Source organism: Schistocerca gregaria, chromosome 8, assembly GCF_023897955.1.
Source record: "Schistocerca gregaria isolate iqSchGreg1 chromosome 8, iqSchGreg1.2, whole genome shotgun sequence".
Lineage (NCBI taxonomy): Eukaryota > Metazoa > Arthropoda > Insecta > Orthoptera > Acrididae > Schistocerca > Schistocerca gregaria.
This window is the reverse complement of record NC_064927.1, coordinates 387,663,570-387,679,302: the sequence shown is the minus strand read 5'-3', so window position 1 is coordinate 387,679,302 and position 15,733 is coordinate 387,663,570. Positions and strand designations below refer to the sequence as shown.

General features: G+C 42.4%; 1 protein-coding gene across 9 annotated transcripts in view; it reads left to right on the top strand.

Annotated features, from left to right (window-relative positions):
* Nucleotides 1–15,733, top strand: part of LOC126285452 (cytospin-A) — a 1,067,624-nt gene that overhangs the window by 565,078 nt on the left and 486,813 nt on the right. For 2 of the 9 annotated variants that reach the window (XM_049984841.1, XM_049984839.1), the window contains exon 1: nt 13,355–13,724. The exons of 5 other annotated variants lie outside the window; for them this stretch is intronic. In XM_049984841.1, the coding sequence (XP_049840798.1) occupies nt 13,380–13,724 (345 nt within the window). In that variant the 5' untranslated portion in view covers nt 13,355–13,379. Of the gene's footprint in view, nt 1–13,233; nt 13,725–15,733 lie in introns of those variants that run through there. 2 more of the 9 variants (XM_049984840.1, XM_049984838.1) reach the window with 2 other exon arrangements.

Genomic DNA, 15,733 nt, shown 5'->3' with positions numbered 1-15,733 from the left:
AGCTGTCTAGAAACCATTCACAGGGTTAAAAGTTTTCCTTAGATACCACTGTACTCGTTTACTAGTAGTAGTAGTAGTTTTATTCATCCGTAGATCTCTTTTTACAAGGATATGGGACATGTCAAAGTATTTACAAGCTTAGATCAATTTACAATAAGCTAATTCGTACACACATATATTTACAGACTTCTAGTTAGAGACAATCATTAGATTTTACTCCTGGTATACAATAATTTATTTACAAATAACTCATTAAATAATGTCATGCCACACTATTCACTCATATTTCACTATCAGTCACTGCACACACTATACACACATTGTTTCATAACACTTCACTCACTACACACACACACACACACACACACACACACACACACTCACTACACACACACACACACACTCACTACACACACACACACACACTCACTACACACACACACACACACACACACACAGGTGATCCTTGGGCCATTTTCTGTACTGCAAGTTCCCATTTGCTATCCTGAAAAACTGAGTCAGCATCCCTTCATAATGAGTGAGATGTTGAGCTCAGAAAGAGGAAGAGGTGTTAGTATTGTGCTATGCATAGCCTGAGGGGAGAGTGTCTCTAGAAAGGAAAAAAGAAGAAAAATAATAAAGTGAAGATGTTATGTGGAATATTGGATGTTTTATAATCATCATTATTATTATTATTTGTTTGTATAGCATTTTTTTTATCAAACCCCTACTCTGCTTTATCTAAGTAATCCTTCAATGTATAAAATGTATTGCATAACAGGTACTTTTTAGCTGCCTTCTTAAATAAGTGTATTTTTGAAATTTCTTTAATCTCTTTTGGTAATTTATTGTACAGTTTTATTCCTTGGTAGAAAATGCTGTTTTGAGTTTTATGTTTATTTTTTCTTGGTAAATGTAAGTTGAGTCTATCTCTTGTTGCATGGTCATGGACAGAGCTGTTTGTGCAGTAATTGCCAATGTTACTTTTGATGTGTACAACTGACTGGTAAATGTGTTCACATGGAGCAGTTAAAATTCCCAGTGTTTTGAACAGATCTTTACAATGAGCTCGACTACTATTTCTGGTTATTATTCTTATGGCTCTTTTCTGGAGTTTGAAAATTGTGTTCATATTTTGTGGATTTGTTCCCCAAAAAAGAATGCCATAGCTAAGAATTGAGTGTACATATGAATAATATGTAACTAAAAGACACTGCATGTTACACACAGATGATAGAATTCTAAGGGCATAACATGCTGATGACATTCTGTTTGCAAGTACCTTTGTGTGTTCGCACCACTTCAGCTGAGAGTCAATATTCATTCCTAGAAATTTTGCATTTGTTACACAGTCTATAGAGGTGCCATCTACATTTAATTTAACATTGTCATTTTTCCTCTTCAAACTGAAGTTCATGGCATTAGTTTTCTTTATGTTTAATGTCAATTTGTTGCTTATTGACCAATCGTAAACTTCCTTGAGAGTTTCATTTTCTTTCTCGGTAAGGAGTTCTCTTGTTCTCTCAGTGACTATAATATTGCTGTCATCAGCGAAGAGACTTTTCTCACCATGAGTAACACTACTGGGAAAGTCATTGATGTATATCAGGAATAGTATTGGTCCTAATATGCTACCTTGTGGAACCCCTATATTAATATGTTTTGGTTCTGATAAGTATTTTACTAAATGTTTAGATCTATTTGAAGTATGTGTTATCTCTACTCTTTGTACCCTATCTGTTAGGTATGATCGAAACCAGTCATTAGCTACCCCTCTTATTCCTAATGCTTCTAATTTATTTAATAGAATCTTGTGGTCGACTGTATCAAAAGCCTTAGAAAGATCCAAAAATATGCCTGTGACACACTCATCTTTATCAAGAGCATTAAGTACAACTTTTGTGAATTCTACTATGGCTGACTCCGTATTTTTGCCACTTCGAAAACCAAACTGTGATTTGCTTAAAAGAGTGTATTTATTCAGATAATTCATTAATCTGTCTTTCATAATTGCTTCTATTATTTTTGAGAATGCTGACAGCAGGGAAATGGGCCGGTAATTTTCTATGTCTTCTGCATTACCTTTCTTAAGCAAAGGTACAACTCTAGCCTGTTTTAGCTGCTCTGGAAATGTCCCTGATGTGAAGGATTCATTTATTATATTTGTTAATGGGCCTTGTATAATCCCTATGCATTGTTTCAGTACACACATTGGTACATCATCTAAGCCTTCTGACTTTTTATTTTTTAGCTTTTGAACAGTTTTATTGACTTCATTCTCTGTGGTTGGAAGTAACATCATTGTATCTAGTGCAACAATTTTTACAGGTTTGTTTTGGGGAATTTTTGCTGTAACTTCTCTGCAATACTTGAAAAATGCTCGTTTACATAGTTTGCTAAGTGTTGTGGATCATTTATTACCTTATCCCCCTCCCTTAGCAGTATGTTATTCTGCGTTTGTTTGCCTCTCCCCGTTTCCTTTTTTATAACATCCCAGACTGCTTTGCTTTTATTCTCTGCATTATATATTATTTTGTCATTAAATGACTTTTTTGCAGCAATCAGCACCTTCCTATAAATCTTTTTGTATCTATGATAGAAATTTAAGAATTGTGGATCATTGTGAATCTTTTTCATGGAACTGAGGTGTTTAAGTGTTTGGGAGGACTTCTTAATACCTGCTGTTATCCATCTGTTTTTGTGAGATGTTGATACAGTCATGCATACTTTTGGAAATGCTGTTTCAAAGTTCAATTTAAACAATGTGGAGAATTTGGAGAATTTCATTTTCACATTGGTTTCCTTATACACTTCATCCCAGCTTTGTTTTTCTAGTTCTTTTGAAAAATCTTTTATTTTGATTTCTGATAGATGTCGTTTATAGGCTTGTAGTTTAGGGAATGATTCGATGCCTGATTTTACTGTTGTTATTTGACAGAGATGGTCTGATAGTCCGAGATCTTTTACAGCTACATCACATTTTTCCCTGTCTATATTTGTGGCCACATGGTCAATTACTGATGCAGTCATTGTAGTAACCCTTGTTGCACTATTGACCAATAGGGACATGTCAAAACTTTGAACGATATTTATGAAGGTGCTGCTGGATTCATTTATGATATTAGTGTTGATGTTTATGTCCCCACACAGAATTATGTTGACCTTTGTACTTGAGACTTTATCTAGAACTTCTGTTAATTTATTGAAAAAAGGATCCACACTACCACTGGGAGATCTATACACACACAAAATGATTAATTTCTTGGTGATATCGAGCCCTGATAATTCAATAGCTGATATTTCAATGTGTTTGTCTTCACTTACTGTACTGAGGTCATGTCTAGATTTGAACTGTGTTCCTTTCTGATATAAATGCATGATCCTCCACCCCTTGAAGTAGTTCTGCAGTAAGAGTTTGCCCTTTCATACAATGGTAATACTACATGTTGGATTTCTGTGTCTCTACACCAGTGCTCAGTAATACAAACTACTGTGCAGTTCAAAGATTGGAGCTCAACTTCTAATGCTTGTATTTTATTTTTTATTGATTGCATGTTTTGATGGAGGATTGTTAAGTCTGTGAAATGCCCCATGTTACTCTTTCCGATGGTTTGTTTTTCTTTGTGACATCTGGTATGTGTGATTTTTGAAGTGTTATAATCTGTCTTGTGAGTGATTGTTTCAGTATTTTTTGAACTGCTAGAGATACTCTTTAGGCAGGGGAACCTGTTGTCTGGATTTATCCTAAAAAAGACCTACTTTTCCTACCTATGACAACAGGTATTTGACCATGTGTGGCCCGAGATCCACCCCCTATACTTTCATGAATCAGCTGTACCAATCTTCCCTTCCCAGTCCTGTTTAGGTGTAGGCCATGCCTAGTGAAACCCCATCTGTTGATAGTCCCGACGGGCACCAGAGAAACATGAGCAAAGTTGGCCGTCCTCAGAGCCATCCCCAGCCCCACATTGATTCGCCTCACAGATCCATCAAGGCGTGGCTGATCATGACGCCGGAACAGCTCAACAAAGTGTACATTGGTGCCATGAGTCAGGGAAGCTATCTTGTCCAGGTCACCACCTATTTCATATGCCCCATCCCTGTCCAAACTGTTTCCCGCCCCACCCACTATCACTACATGGTCCTCTTTTGTAAAATCCTTACATAAAGACCCTAGGGCCTCTATCACATGACTTAGCCCTGCATTTGGTTTGAAGATACTGGTGGCCTGGTACGCTGCCCCTAAACTTTCCTGTAACTGAGGGCCTACACCTCGCCCATGGCTACTATCTAGCAGCAGCACTTTCTTCTTCCTAACACTTTGTACATTCCTAGGCTTCTTGGCCTCGGTTGAAGTGTGCTGCACATTTCCTGCTCCTCGTTCTACCTGAGGCTCTTCTCCACTTAACTCTGGCAGTGGCAGATACCTGTTTTTGGTGTTGATGATAAAACTATCAGATCGCGTTCTCTTTCTTCCTATCCTCCTACCAGCTGCCAGTTCCCAACCACCCTCCTCCCCCCTATTTCCCTTGATCCTTATCAGTTCCTTCCTTGCTTCCTCCAACTGTGCCTGAAGGGCACAGATTTTCCTTTCCTGCTCCCCAATCAAAATGTTCCTACTGCATACTCTGCAGTTCCAGGAGAGAGCCTCTTCTGTTCACCCAACATTCTCCCCACTGCATCCCCCCCCCCCCCCCCCAGTGAAAATATTTCCTACAAGATTGGCAACAAATCCCTCTACTCACTACCCTATAACAGCTCCCACATTTCTCACTCATGGTCAGTTTCGAAAGAATAGTTAAGTTTAAAGAATGTTTTAAATTTGTCAAGGTCGCGAGATTGTATGTCTGCAAGCAAAAAAAAAAACGACACAAAGATCTTATGTGCGGTGGTTGTTGTTTTTCTACTGATTTAGAGATGCAAAAACAGAAGAATGAATTTGTAATTACTTTGCTTTTAGAGAATTTAAGTTATCAGGCGTGTTTGGTCAGGTTTTTAAACGTTTATAACTCGGAAAATTTAGACCTAGATCGCGTCTATCTAACTAGTAAACAATACGAAATGTGTTAGTTAAAATACGATTTAGAAATGTTTAATTACACTTTTATTGCGACAATAGACACTGATGAAACTAGTAGCTGTCTTTTTTAAACGATTTTTGCACTATCAAGAAAACTTGAATAGAATTTTTTGTTGTTTATGTCACGCAAAATTACGGGTTATGTCGCGATTATCGGGACCTCAGCTAAAGAACAAGTTTTTTCAAGAACAAGCTCTGCTTGGACGCTAATATTCAGTTGTGTGACAAGAACGGACACTACAGCAAGTAATAAAAACAAAGAATATTTAAACTTGGCACTATTTCCTCTTAAATAAGTTATTTTAGCGGACGAAGAAAATACCTGTGATCTCACTCGGCGGCCATCTTGACACATGACTCCTTGTTTCCGATAATGGCCACGGGAGCCCAAGTGCAAAATATCGTGGTCGGGTAGCAGTGAATGTAGTGTGTGGATCTGTCACAAATCGCAATGGAGCAGGATACCTAAATCAAGCGTTAGACATTCTTCAAAAAATTTTGAAGAACAGAAAAGAGTGTGCAAAGCTCGTCGCGCACACCTTGACTCCAAGAAAACCACGCGTGGACGCTTCCCGCGACATGATTGAAGAGCAAAACTCGAAACGGTTCTTTTCCCGAAAAGTCATGACTGGTAACAAGACTTCGTGTCATCATTACAAACTTACCATAAAGGAAAAAAGCGGATATTCACATGCAGAGTCAACACCTGAACGATATGACGCACTTTAAAGCTGATTTGACGCACAAGTTGAACATTCCAAAGGACGACTTCCATAACAGTTCCACTTTGTTGTGTGAACATTAAGTGCGTTATATTGAAGTGAGAAAAGTGGGGCAGATTACGTAGAACATCTGAAGCATTAAAGCAACCATCTTAACTTTTCTCTATTTTTTCATTAATCAGATCTCGAAACGTATTGTACGTGGTGGTGGTTCTTCTAAGAAAATTGTAGGTCAAAGGAACTTCGTACCATAAGTCAAACTGTCAACCCGGTGTTGGTTTGAGTGCTAGAGTGCTTTACCAGGCATATCCTAATGGTGAGATTTTGCCTCCCTTTGACTTTTGACTGGTCATATCCAGTTAGTTTATAGGAAGACGTACAGTTTAACCACGCTGCAGTTAGGCCAGTTTCACAGTAACAAACATTGCAGAGGTTAAAAGTCATAAGTGACACACAGAAATCGTAGGACTGTCTGCTGATCGAATTTGGGATTGACCTCTCAAACCACCACCACTGCTTAAATGAGGTAGTACGGTTTCGAACGACCGCTACAGTCAAAACTTTTTTTCCCGAGCTCATTTACAGTTCGCATTTTCTCCTGAACTATACGCATGATGCACTGAAAGCCAAATACCGTATCTGTCTGTGATGTAACGCACGAAATATGTCCAGTAACGTGCCGCAACACAAGCTACTTCCCAGAAAGACTATAAAAAGGTTGCCGAGCGTAACGGCGAGTGATAAAAGACAGCGATCAGCAATTGGCCCTTCAAGTATCAGTTCCCGAAGCTCTCGCCGCTTCGGTCATGCCCAGACAGTTGGCTATTGATCGGAGAATTGACGCTTGATGTAGTGAGGCGATTCGTCACTGCCAACGGTGCTCGAACTACCCACCTTCTTATACAATACCAGCGCGGCATCGCAAGTCGGTTTCACCCAGTTGCGAGAGCGGGTAGCACGTAAACATCGTTCGATTAGGAGGGTTTCAACAGATCTCATTCTTAACAATAAGACCATTGTACAGCAATAACGCCAGAGGAATAAGAACGAATAAAACTGATAGTACTGCTGAACAACAAAAAGGAAAGGAGTCGGACAAAAGTGTGTTGTCGCCAACATTTTTACGTGCACAAGATCGACAACTTCAATGTATGAGAGATGGAAGGAGTTTCTTCTAGTACGTCACAGTAGCCCAAAAGTCGTGTTGTTGAAAAATCATTTCATTCGAGGGAGAAGATCACGGAACTAAATTTTAAAATACTAGTTAAATCATGGAACCAGTGAAAAATGATATAGAAATAGTTAGTTAAACCAAACCTCTGGTTATCAATAATCTCGTTAAAATAGAATTAACTGTTTCCATAGTTAGGCTTCCTTGAAATGTACAACTAAAAGTCACAGGACCGATCATTGTTTTAGAATTTCCTTTGGAGCAATGCAGAGATGTTGGAGAGCGGAGCTACGTGGTAAGTTTTACTCCAATTTTAAGAAGTATTTGAAATACCATTGTAGCTTCACAGAAACGAAAACGTAAGTTTGACAACCGACATACAAAAAAAGGTAGTTCTTGCAGATTGTAAAGGTGTGGTCAGTCTTTCTCCGTGAAGGGAGTGAAGAAATCAGAATAAATAGATGCCTGAATTTATAGGCAACAACACAGTGCATGTCTATGGGTCCAGCGCATTTATCCACAACTAAACATTGAGATGGGTAAATAAGGTAAAAGATCTGTAACAGAGGCAGAACAAGCTTAAAGAAATAAATGGCGATGCTGATGATCGATGATGCGAGTGTTGAAGATATCGGTACTGCTGGCGATGTTGGTAATGATGGTAATAGAGATGATTCCGAAAATACGGCGGCGGCGGCGGCAACGTTAGTGTTATGGATGCCCTCAATAATCGTGATAGCGATTGCAATATTGATTTCACAATTTGTGACGTAGTCGTGAACAGGACGTGATCTCGGAAGTACAGAATATTTCATTCCAATAAGTGGTCACAAACAAGTGGTCGACTGAAGATTTCGACCCATAATGACAAAAAAAGTTCAAATGTGTGTGAAATCTTATGGGACTTAACTGAAAAGGTCATCAGTCCCTAAGCTTAAATAGATGCCTGAATTTATAGGCAACAACACAGTGCATGTCTGTGGGTCCAACGCATTGATCCGCCCGAGGGAAGACTCTAACGTCCGCCGGGACCAGCCGCACAGTCCACGACTGCAACGCCTTAGAACGCTCGGATAATCCGGCGCGGCCCATAATTACAATCTTCAGACCTTGCGGGAAACGGGAAACAAGATACAATTCTGATAATTTATGTAAATTAGAAAACGATGAGAAGTTACTTATTTCAAACACGAGCTTGAAAATGTGATAAAACATACTTCATAGAACAAAAATCCATATATTACCCCAGTATGATTAAGCTGAAGTGTCACCCTCATAAGATCCTCATAAGTTAGCTCTGCATAACTGAATGCGTACGTCACTGCTGTTCACAGTAAAGTGGGGTGCAGATGAGGCACAAAAAAGTAATTTCGTGAAGTAAACGCGTCAAGTGTGTGTACTGTACTCACTGTGGACAAATACCTATGTACAATTAAGTAAAAAAACACGCAATTAAAGAAACTATTCTGCAACTAAAATGTGTTGTTACAGAATACCTACACGCTGCCTGAAAAGTGAAGCACTTCGCTAGTTGAGACTGTATGTGATGTCATTTCTTGTTCATAACCTTGTTGTTGTTTCAGTATTTACATTATTGAGTCAAATTTACTACTTCACTGTATGAGCGTAGTTATCAGTACGACGTTGCAGCCCCTGTGGCGTGGCTGCATTCACTGATGCGGTTGGAAGGATGTCACAACAAAGCAGTTTCATCCTCTCCTGAGGCCCACCATCGTTGTTAACGGTCCATAAAACCCAGTATACTGGCACTGGGACGAAGTTGATATCTGGGCTAATCGCACACACGTCCTATCTTATGCTATCTGTACTTGACGAATCGTTCTGTCCCAGGTTCCCTCGACCACCGTCGGCCGTGACCTGAAGCAGTACCTGCTAACTGCCCACACCACTATGCGAGCAGTAACACCGCTGTGCCTCTCCGAAACATTGGAAGAATGGGATAGCTCGCCGCCATACTCGCCGGCGGTGGTAGTCGGGGGAAGTCCAGAACCGCGGCTTAACGCTGAACACAATGTGCTGTTATTCTTCAGATCACTCTATGCTTCCCAGTCACGCCAACATACTCCAAACTCGGCCGTTTGTGTCGTGTTGTTGAGGGCGGCCTACCCATTGGGCGGTAATTCGATAGTCCGGCTGCTGCTGATCTGCGACTAGTGTGAAGCGCATTACTTGTTATCGGGCCCACGTGTGAAGGGGTTACAATGTGGTTTTGATGCACAATACGGCGATCATGCGCTGGCATGACCATACATAGTTAGCGGGAACCTTGGCGACGATATGTCAACCCTCAACATCGCATGTAGTGAAACATCAGGCCACTGTCATACCGAAATACCCAGCAAATGTGAATCTTGCACAATTAGACCAGCCGGCGAAACAGACTCCCAATGCGATGCTCGTTTCAAAACCTATGTCACAATATTATGTGATACCACCGTGTCCACTCAAAATCTGACACTGTTCAAACCCCTTACATACCCCACCAGGCTTGGTAACTACACCAAATACGAACAAAAGTAATGGAGTTTGGCGCACGTTTTACCTTTCACAGAGATTTGCAACTCTAATCATTTACAGTCCGTTAAGTTAGACTGTGATCGGGTTAATCAGTAAAAAAAATGTACTTCAGAAGAAACTAAAACAATACATACATCATATATGAACAAAAGAAATATGCAGTTACAGTTCATAATAGGCCCAGTCACCCACAGCGTATATAATTGCTTGACATTTGCGAAGCGTACGTGAAACAGTCTTCCGCGTATTCACGTGGAAGAAACCTCTACATGCGTCGAACTTTGCGTTGACAGGTGTTTCAAAGTGAAAATCATTTTCCTTGCAACTTCTTTTTAATGTACGACCATACATTTTCGATGGGATTGACTTCAGCCAACTGTGACGGCCAATCCATTGCTTGCACGCCTTTCTCCTTTATCTAGTCCCTGTAAAGCCTGCTGAGCCTGCTGCGGTACTTCGGATCATTGCCCTCCTGTAGTATCAAATCATTTGCTTTGTCGATGGACCAACATTTGGGCATGGAATATCTTCGGTAAATTTTAACATCTTCTGTGCATTTAATTCTCGGTAAACACATGCCAGTTGCCGAAGCGCAAGTTTGAGAAAGATCACCAAATATGCTTTACGTACTCTGCATGAAGGACAAAAATTCTCTGTTGGATTGTGAAAGAACAGCAGCTCTTCCCATCTGTGTGTAACGCCGTCCTCGATCATACTTGACAGACTGTACTTACCTGACGATGGTGTGTCACCTGTAGAAAGTTACATTGACTCTGGACGACACGTTGTTTCGTCTCACCTCTCCATTACTTCGTAACTTATTTAGAAAATATAAATTCCTACTGCTAACAGATCTGAATGGACGTAAGTCGATAGATCTGACAGTTTTTGTTATCGTAGGCTGTAATCAGAGAATTAAATTCTGTCGTAGTGTTTTTTGCGGATGATGCCATTGATTGTGGTTGGAATTGCTGGGATGTTGTCAGTAATGTCGAGGGTTCTGCTTCAAGCTACCAGTGGCGGTGGTAACGGAGATCGTGGACTAGGCCATTAGTGGTGAACCAGGTGCTGACAGGTGTGGAAAGTGTCAAACTATCAGTGTAATAAGTCACGGTTGCAAAATACTTGAACGAATCTCTACAGACGAATGGAAAAACTGGTAGAAGCCGACATCGGGGAAGATCAGTTTGGATTCCGGAGAAACGTAGGAACACGCGAGGCGATACTGATCTACGATTTATCTCAGGAGATAGGTTGAGGAAAGGCAAACCTACGTTTGTAGTATATGTAGACTTGGAGAAAGCTTTTGGCAGTGTTGACTGGAACACTTTCTTTGAAATTCTGAAGGTGGCAGGGGTAAAAATAGGGAGCGAGAGAGCTATTAACAGTTTGTGCAGAAATCAGATGGCAATTTGGACAGTCGAAGGTCACAAAAGGGCAGCATTGGTTGAGAAGGAATGAGCCAGGGTTGTATTCTATCCTCGATGTTGTTTAATCTGCATATTGAGCAAGCAGTAACGAAAAGAAAAGAAAAAATTAGAATAGGAATTAAGGTCCATGGAAAAGAAATAAAAGCTTTGAGGTTGTACGGCAAGGAAAAAAGGAATAAAAGTGATGTAGTGTTAATAGTTTCATCCTCCTTTACCTCCTCTGCGTTATTGCAGATAACGTGTCACTGAGCACATTTGTACTGTGCATGCAGTACACGTGAGGTGCCTAGTTGTTTCCACTGCCCTGTGTGGAATACATAAGTTCTTGTACACTTCACTTCTGTCTTCATGATGATGTCCCCAGCGCAGAAAACAGCACGCAGGTCATGGATTCTTTTTCTTGAGACTGAAATTAACTTCGCCAGGAACTGCTGCTACGAATAAACTATAACTCATTTGGGATGCCACTCGCGTTTTTATTGATATAGACACGAGAGACTTCTTGATCACAACGTATTGAACATACCTTTCCACAGTCATTATATCTGGCTAAAATAACATGAAATACAACCTGCCACAGACAACATGTCTGTACCTAGCGACGGTCAGAAGTGTATTAAATAAAATTGCATGAAACAAGTACTGCTATAACAGACAACATGTCTGTCTACTGGAACGGTCAGAACTGGAGAGCCGCACTGCGCGAGACACTTAGCGCGCCAAGCCAGCTAGGCGTGACCCGAACGCCACGGAAGTGCATCGGCAGTAATATGGTCAGTCTTTTGTTTTAGTAATACTTTAATTTGAATAATTTTGAAATGACTGACTGATAGCTGGCTGTTGAGAGATGTTTATTTAAAAAAAGTAATTTGGATGACAGGTTTCTTTAACAATAGCAACTTAAGTTCAACGTTTTGGCGCCTGACCGCCGAACACAGCAGCCAATCACAGAGCAGCAGCATCATGCAGGCGGTCCTTATCATGGGAATGGTACCGAATCTAACATCTGTCACAAGTACCTCATTCCACATTGCGTCATCTATATGCTTCTTGAATATCCACTGCCCTGGGGATAGCTTCCTGGAGCCTAATAAGATTGTGGCTGAATAAGCCAGAAATATTACAGTTTGCCGATGACATACTAATTCTGTCAGAGACAGCAAAGGATTTGTAAGAGCAGGTCAGTGGAATGGACAGCGTCTTGAAAGGAGGATAAAAGATAAACATCAACAAGAGAAAAATGATAATAAATGTAGTCGAATTAAATCAGGCGATGCTGAGAGAATTAGATTGCCATCACCTCTTATAACGACAGGTAGAAGTTATTGAGCCTAAAGCCAAGGCGCTATTTTCCTGCCGTTGGTTCACGGCATGATGCTGATGGACATCTACATTTATACTCCGCAAGCCACCGAACGGTGTGTGGCGGAGGGCACTTCACGTGCCACTGTCATTACTTCACTTTTCTGTTCCAGTCGCGTATGGTTCGCGGGAAGAACGACTGCCGGAAAGCCTCCGTGCGCGCTCGAATCTCTCTAATTTTACTTTCGTGATCTCCTCGGGAGGTATAAGAAGGGGGAAGCAATATATTCGATACCTCATCCAGAAACGCACCCTCTCGAAACCTGGCGAGCAAGCTACAGCGCGATGCAGAGCGCCTCTCTTGCAGAGTCTGCCACTTGAATTTGCTAAACATCTCCGTAACGCTACCACGCTTACCAAATAACCCTGTGACGAAACGCGCCGCTTTTCTTTGGATCTTCTCTATCTCCTCCGTCAACCCGGTCTGGTACGGATCCCACACTGATCAGCAATACTGCTGATGTTGAAATTTCCTGGCAGATTAGAACTGTGTGCCGGACCGAGACTCGAACTCGGGACCTTTCTTCCAGGAGTGCTAGTTCTGCAAGGTTCGCAGGAGAGCGTCTGTGAAGGTTTGAAGGTAGGAGACGAGGCACTGGCGGAATTAAGGCTGTGAGGACGTGGCGTGAGTCGTGCTTGGGTAGCTCAGTCGGTAGAGCACTTGCCCGCGAAAGGCAAAGGTCCCGAGTTAGTCTCGGTCCGGCACACAGTTTTAATCTGCCAGGAAGTTTCATATCAGCGCACACTCCGCTGTAGAGTGAAAATTTCATTCTAGAATACTGCTGATGTTGTTGCCGCGGCTGCTGCAAAATTCAAAAAAAAGACGCCGGACACGGTGTTTTGGCGGTCAGACGCGACCTCTCGCCAGATGAGTCAGTGCGCGGCGCTGCGCCGTTTGTTATCGCGCGCGGCAGCCGGCGCTGGCTCGGCAGTGGGGGAGGCGGCGTGGCCGGCCCCTGAGCACGCCGCGACCCGCCCGATGCAGCCGCGGCCGCAGCGTCAGCCGCTCCTCAGTTTAGCCGAGCGCCCGCCGCCGCTCTGCACGTGACGTGGTGGCAAGAGAACAGAGGCGCGGCATGCGGCGCTCTGCGACGCCTCCGCCTCCGGCAGCGGCCCGGCGGCCGGCCGGCGCCTCCCTGCCCGCTAAGCCACCTGCCGCGGGGACCACCAGGCCGGCTACCAGCGCGGCACGCAGGTCCGCCACCGGTCCCGTCCGCGAAACTAACAGCAAGGCGGCAGCCGGTCCATCCTGTCCAAAGACGAGCGCCGATAAGCCTCCCTGCAGGACCGGCGTCGCTGATAGGAAGCCGGCAGCCGGCGCGAGGCCTTCCGCGCCGTCACCGCCGTCGAGAGCCGCCGCGGTCAAGGCCGCTGGGGCACCTGTCGCTGCCGCCGCTGCTGCCGTGGGCGTGGCCCCTAAGGTACCTGCTGCGAGCGGACGTCCACTGGGTGCGCAGGCGCCGTCCCCGTTCCCAGCTGCTCGTGTCGTGTGCTGCATCAAATTTATTCAGTGACCGTGGCCAGTTATCATAAGCAGAGAGGGAAAGCGCTCACATCTCTGGCAACTGGCCGGGATAGTTCATTGTTCACGAAATCCTATATATTCCTACTTGCGGCCAGCATAAAATGTTTATCGAAGTATGCCACGGAAATACCTGTGGTGGCGTTAATTGCTTTATTTATGATTTTTGCCTTTACGCGTTTCGTACTTGCACTATCACATAGCTATTGTTGTGTACTCGGATGATACAGTGAAAAATTTCAATTTTCAAGCGCAACTTACCACACTTCATTCCACCTAAGTGCCTGAATTACGTCTTGTCAGTTTACCTATATCTCACTCCGCGTCTTCATTATACCTTCCTACCGACGTCCATATTGTCAATAGTTCCCTATTGCGGTGTTTTAAATTCCGCATGAGCTACACTACACTCAACGAGTTACCTTATATTGTGTGGCGGAGGGTATCTCAGATACCATCATCATTTACTTTTTCCCTGTTGCATTCGCGAATGATGCGTCGGAAGAATTTCTGCGGTTACACTCTGATCTGAACTCTCATTTTTCGATTTTTTATCGTCTTGCCAAATGTAAATGACAAGTGTGAAAGGAAGTAATATGCTTAACAAACCGTTTTTCCGCTATCAGAGATCAGACAGTAAGCTGTTCAGAGCGGTACATAGTCGCAGCAGGGATTTTCCACGTGGTCGACGTACACCTGATTGGATTCGCGTTCTGTGTATTGATGCATGTTTTAGGAACGTAAAATAGTGTTCATCTTAAAATCAAAAATCCATCATAGCGTGCACATGGAGTGCCATCAAATCTTACTTGAATGTCAAAACAGGCGCTGCGGAAATAAAGCGCATGGTTGCTGACCTACTTTAAGTTTTACCTAGTGTTCGAAAGCTACAGTTGGTTTTGATCATTATGGTTACATACCGGTTTCATTTCCCAGTACACTGGAGAGTCACTGTGCAGTGAAAATTTTCTACTCGGAGCTAATATTATTTGTTTTGTTCGAAATGTTAATTCGAAACGTCTCTATTGTTTATCGTTCTTGGTTTTATGTAGTGTGTGCTAATCGAAACGTCTCCATTGTTTCTCGTTCTTGGTTTTATGTGGTGTGTGCTAATCCAGAGCCGAGAGACGACTCTGTCAATTGGGAGTCAAGGTCTCAAGACTTGGCTGCGTAGCGGATCATCTTATGCAGCCAAGTCAGCTGCTCGGTCTGCACTAAAGATCCGCGATTTGAAAAACAAAACTATTGACGTTGTTAAACACGTCAGGCATAAGTTGCACGTTATAGCTGTTACACTGATCATAACGATTGTTTTTTCTCTAGCAAAATATAAGTTCCACTCGTTACATTAAAGGAATTTGCGGACAGCATCTAGACGTGGTATCTAATACAATCAGTACCCGGAGATAGTCGCCTTATTTTAGTGGATAGTTCGGTCGCTGTGCAACACGTTCTACCAAACAGTTTGAAATTCACATGGAGTGCCAGCAAATCTTACTTATAAGTTCAACCATATGAAAACTGCAATAACATAGCCGCCAACTTTTACTTGGCATTAGCCATTCCTTTTTTTCAAAATTGGTTGTTGTTTTCTCGAAAATATTTATTTGGCCAGCGGTACTGATTGTATAACCATTACTGTGGTGATACAGGGCTTTTACTCAAAACGTGTCTGTGAAACGGAACTAAGGTCTATGCACCGATTAGTAAGATTTATTTGAGGTTAGGGCAGTTGCTTCTGGCCATTTAAAAGGCATCCCTTGTTTTTCCACTTAGGGGAAATAATTATCCACCTATCAAAGGAGTATCTTAATAGACGTTTACAGTAATTAACGAAACAACGAGAGCATCTTAAGCGGTGTAGTTGCAACCATTATATAATTAAAGGTTTCTCTAGTATAGCTACGA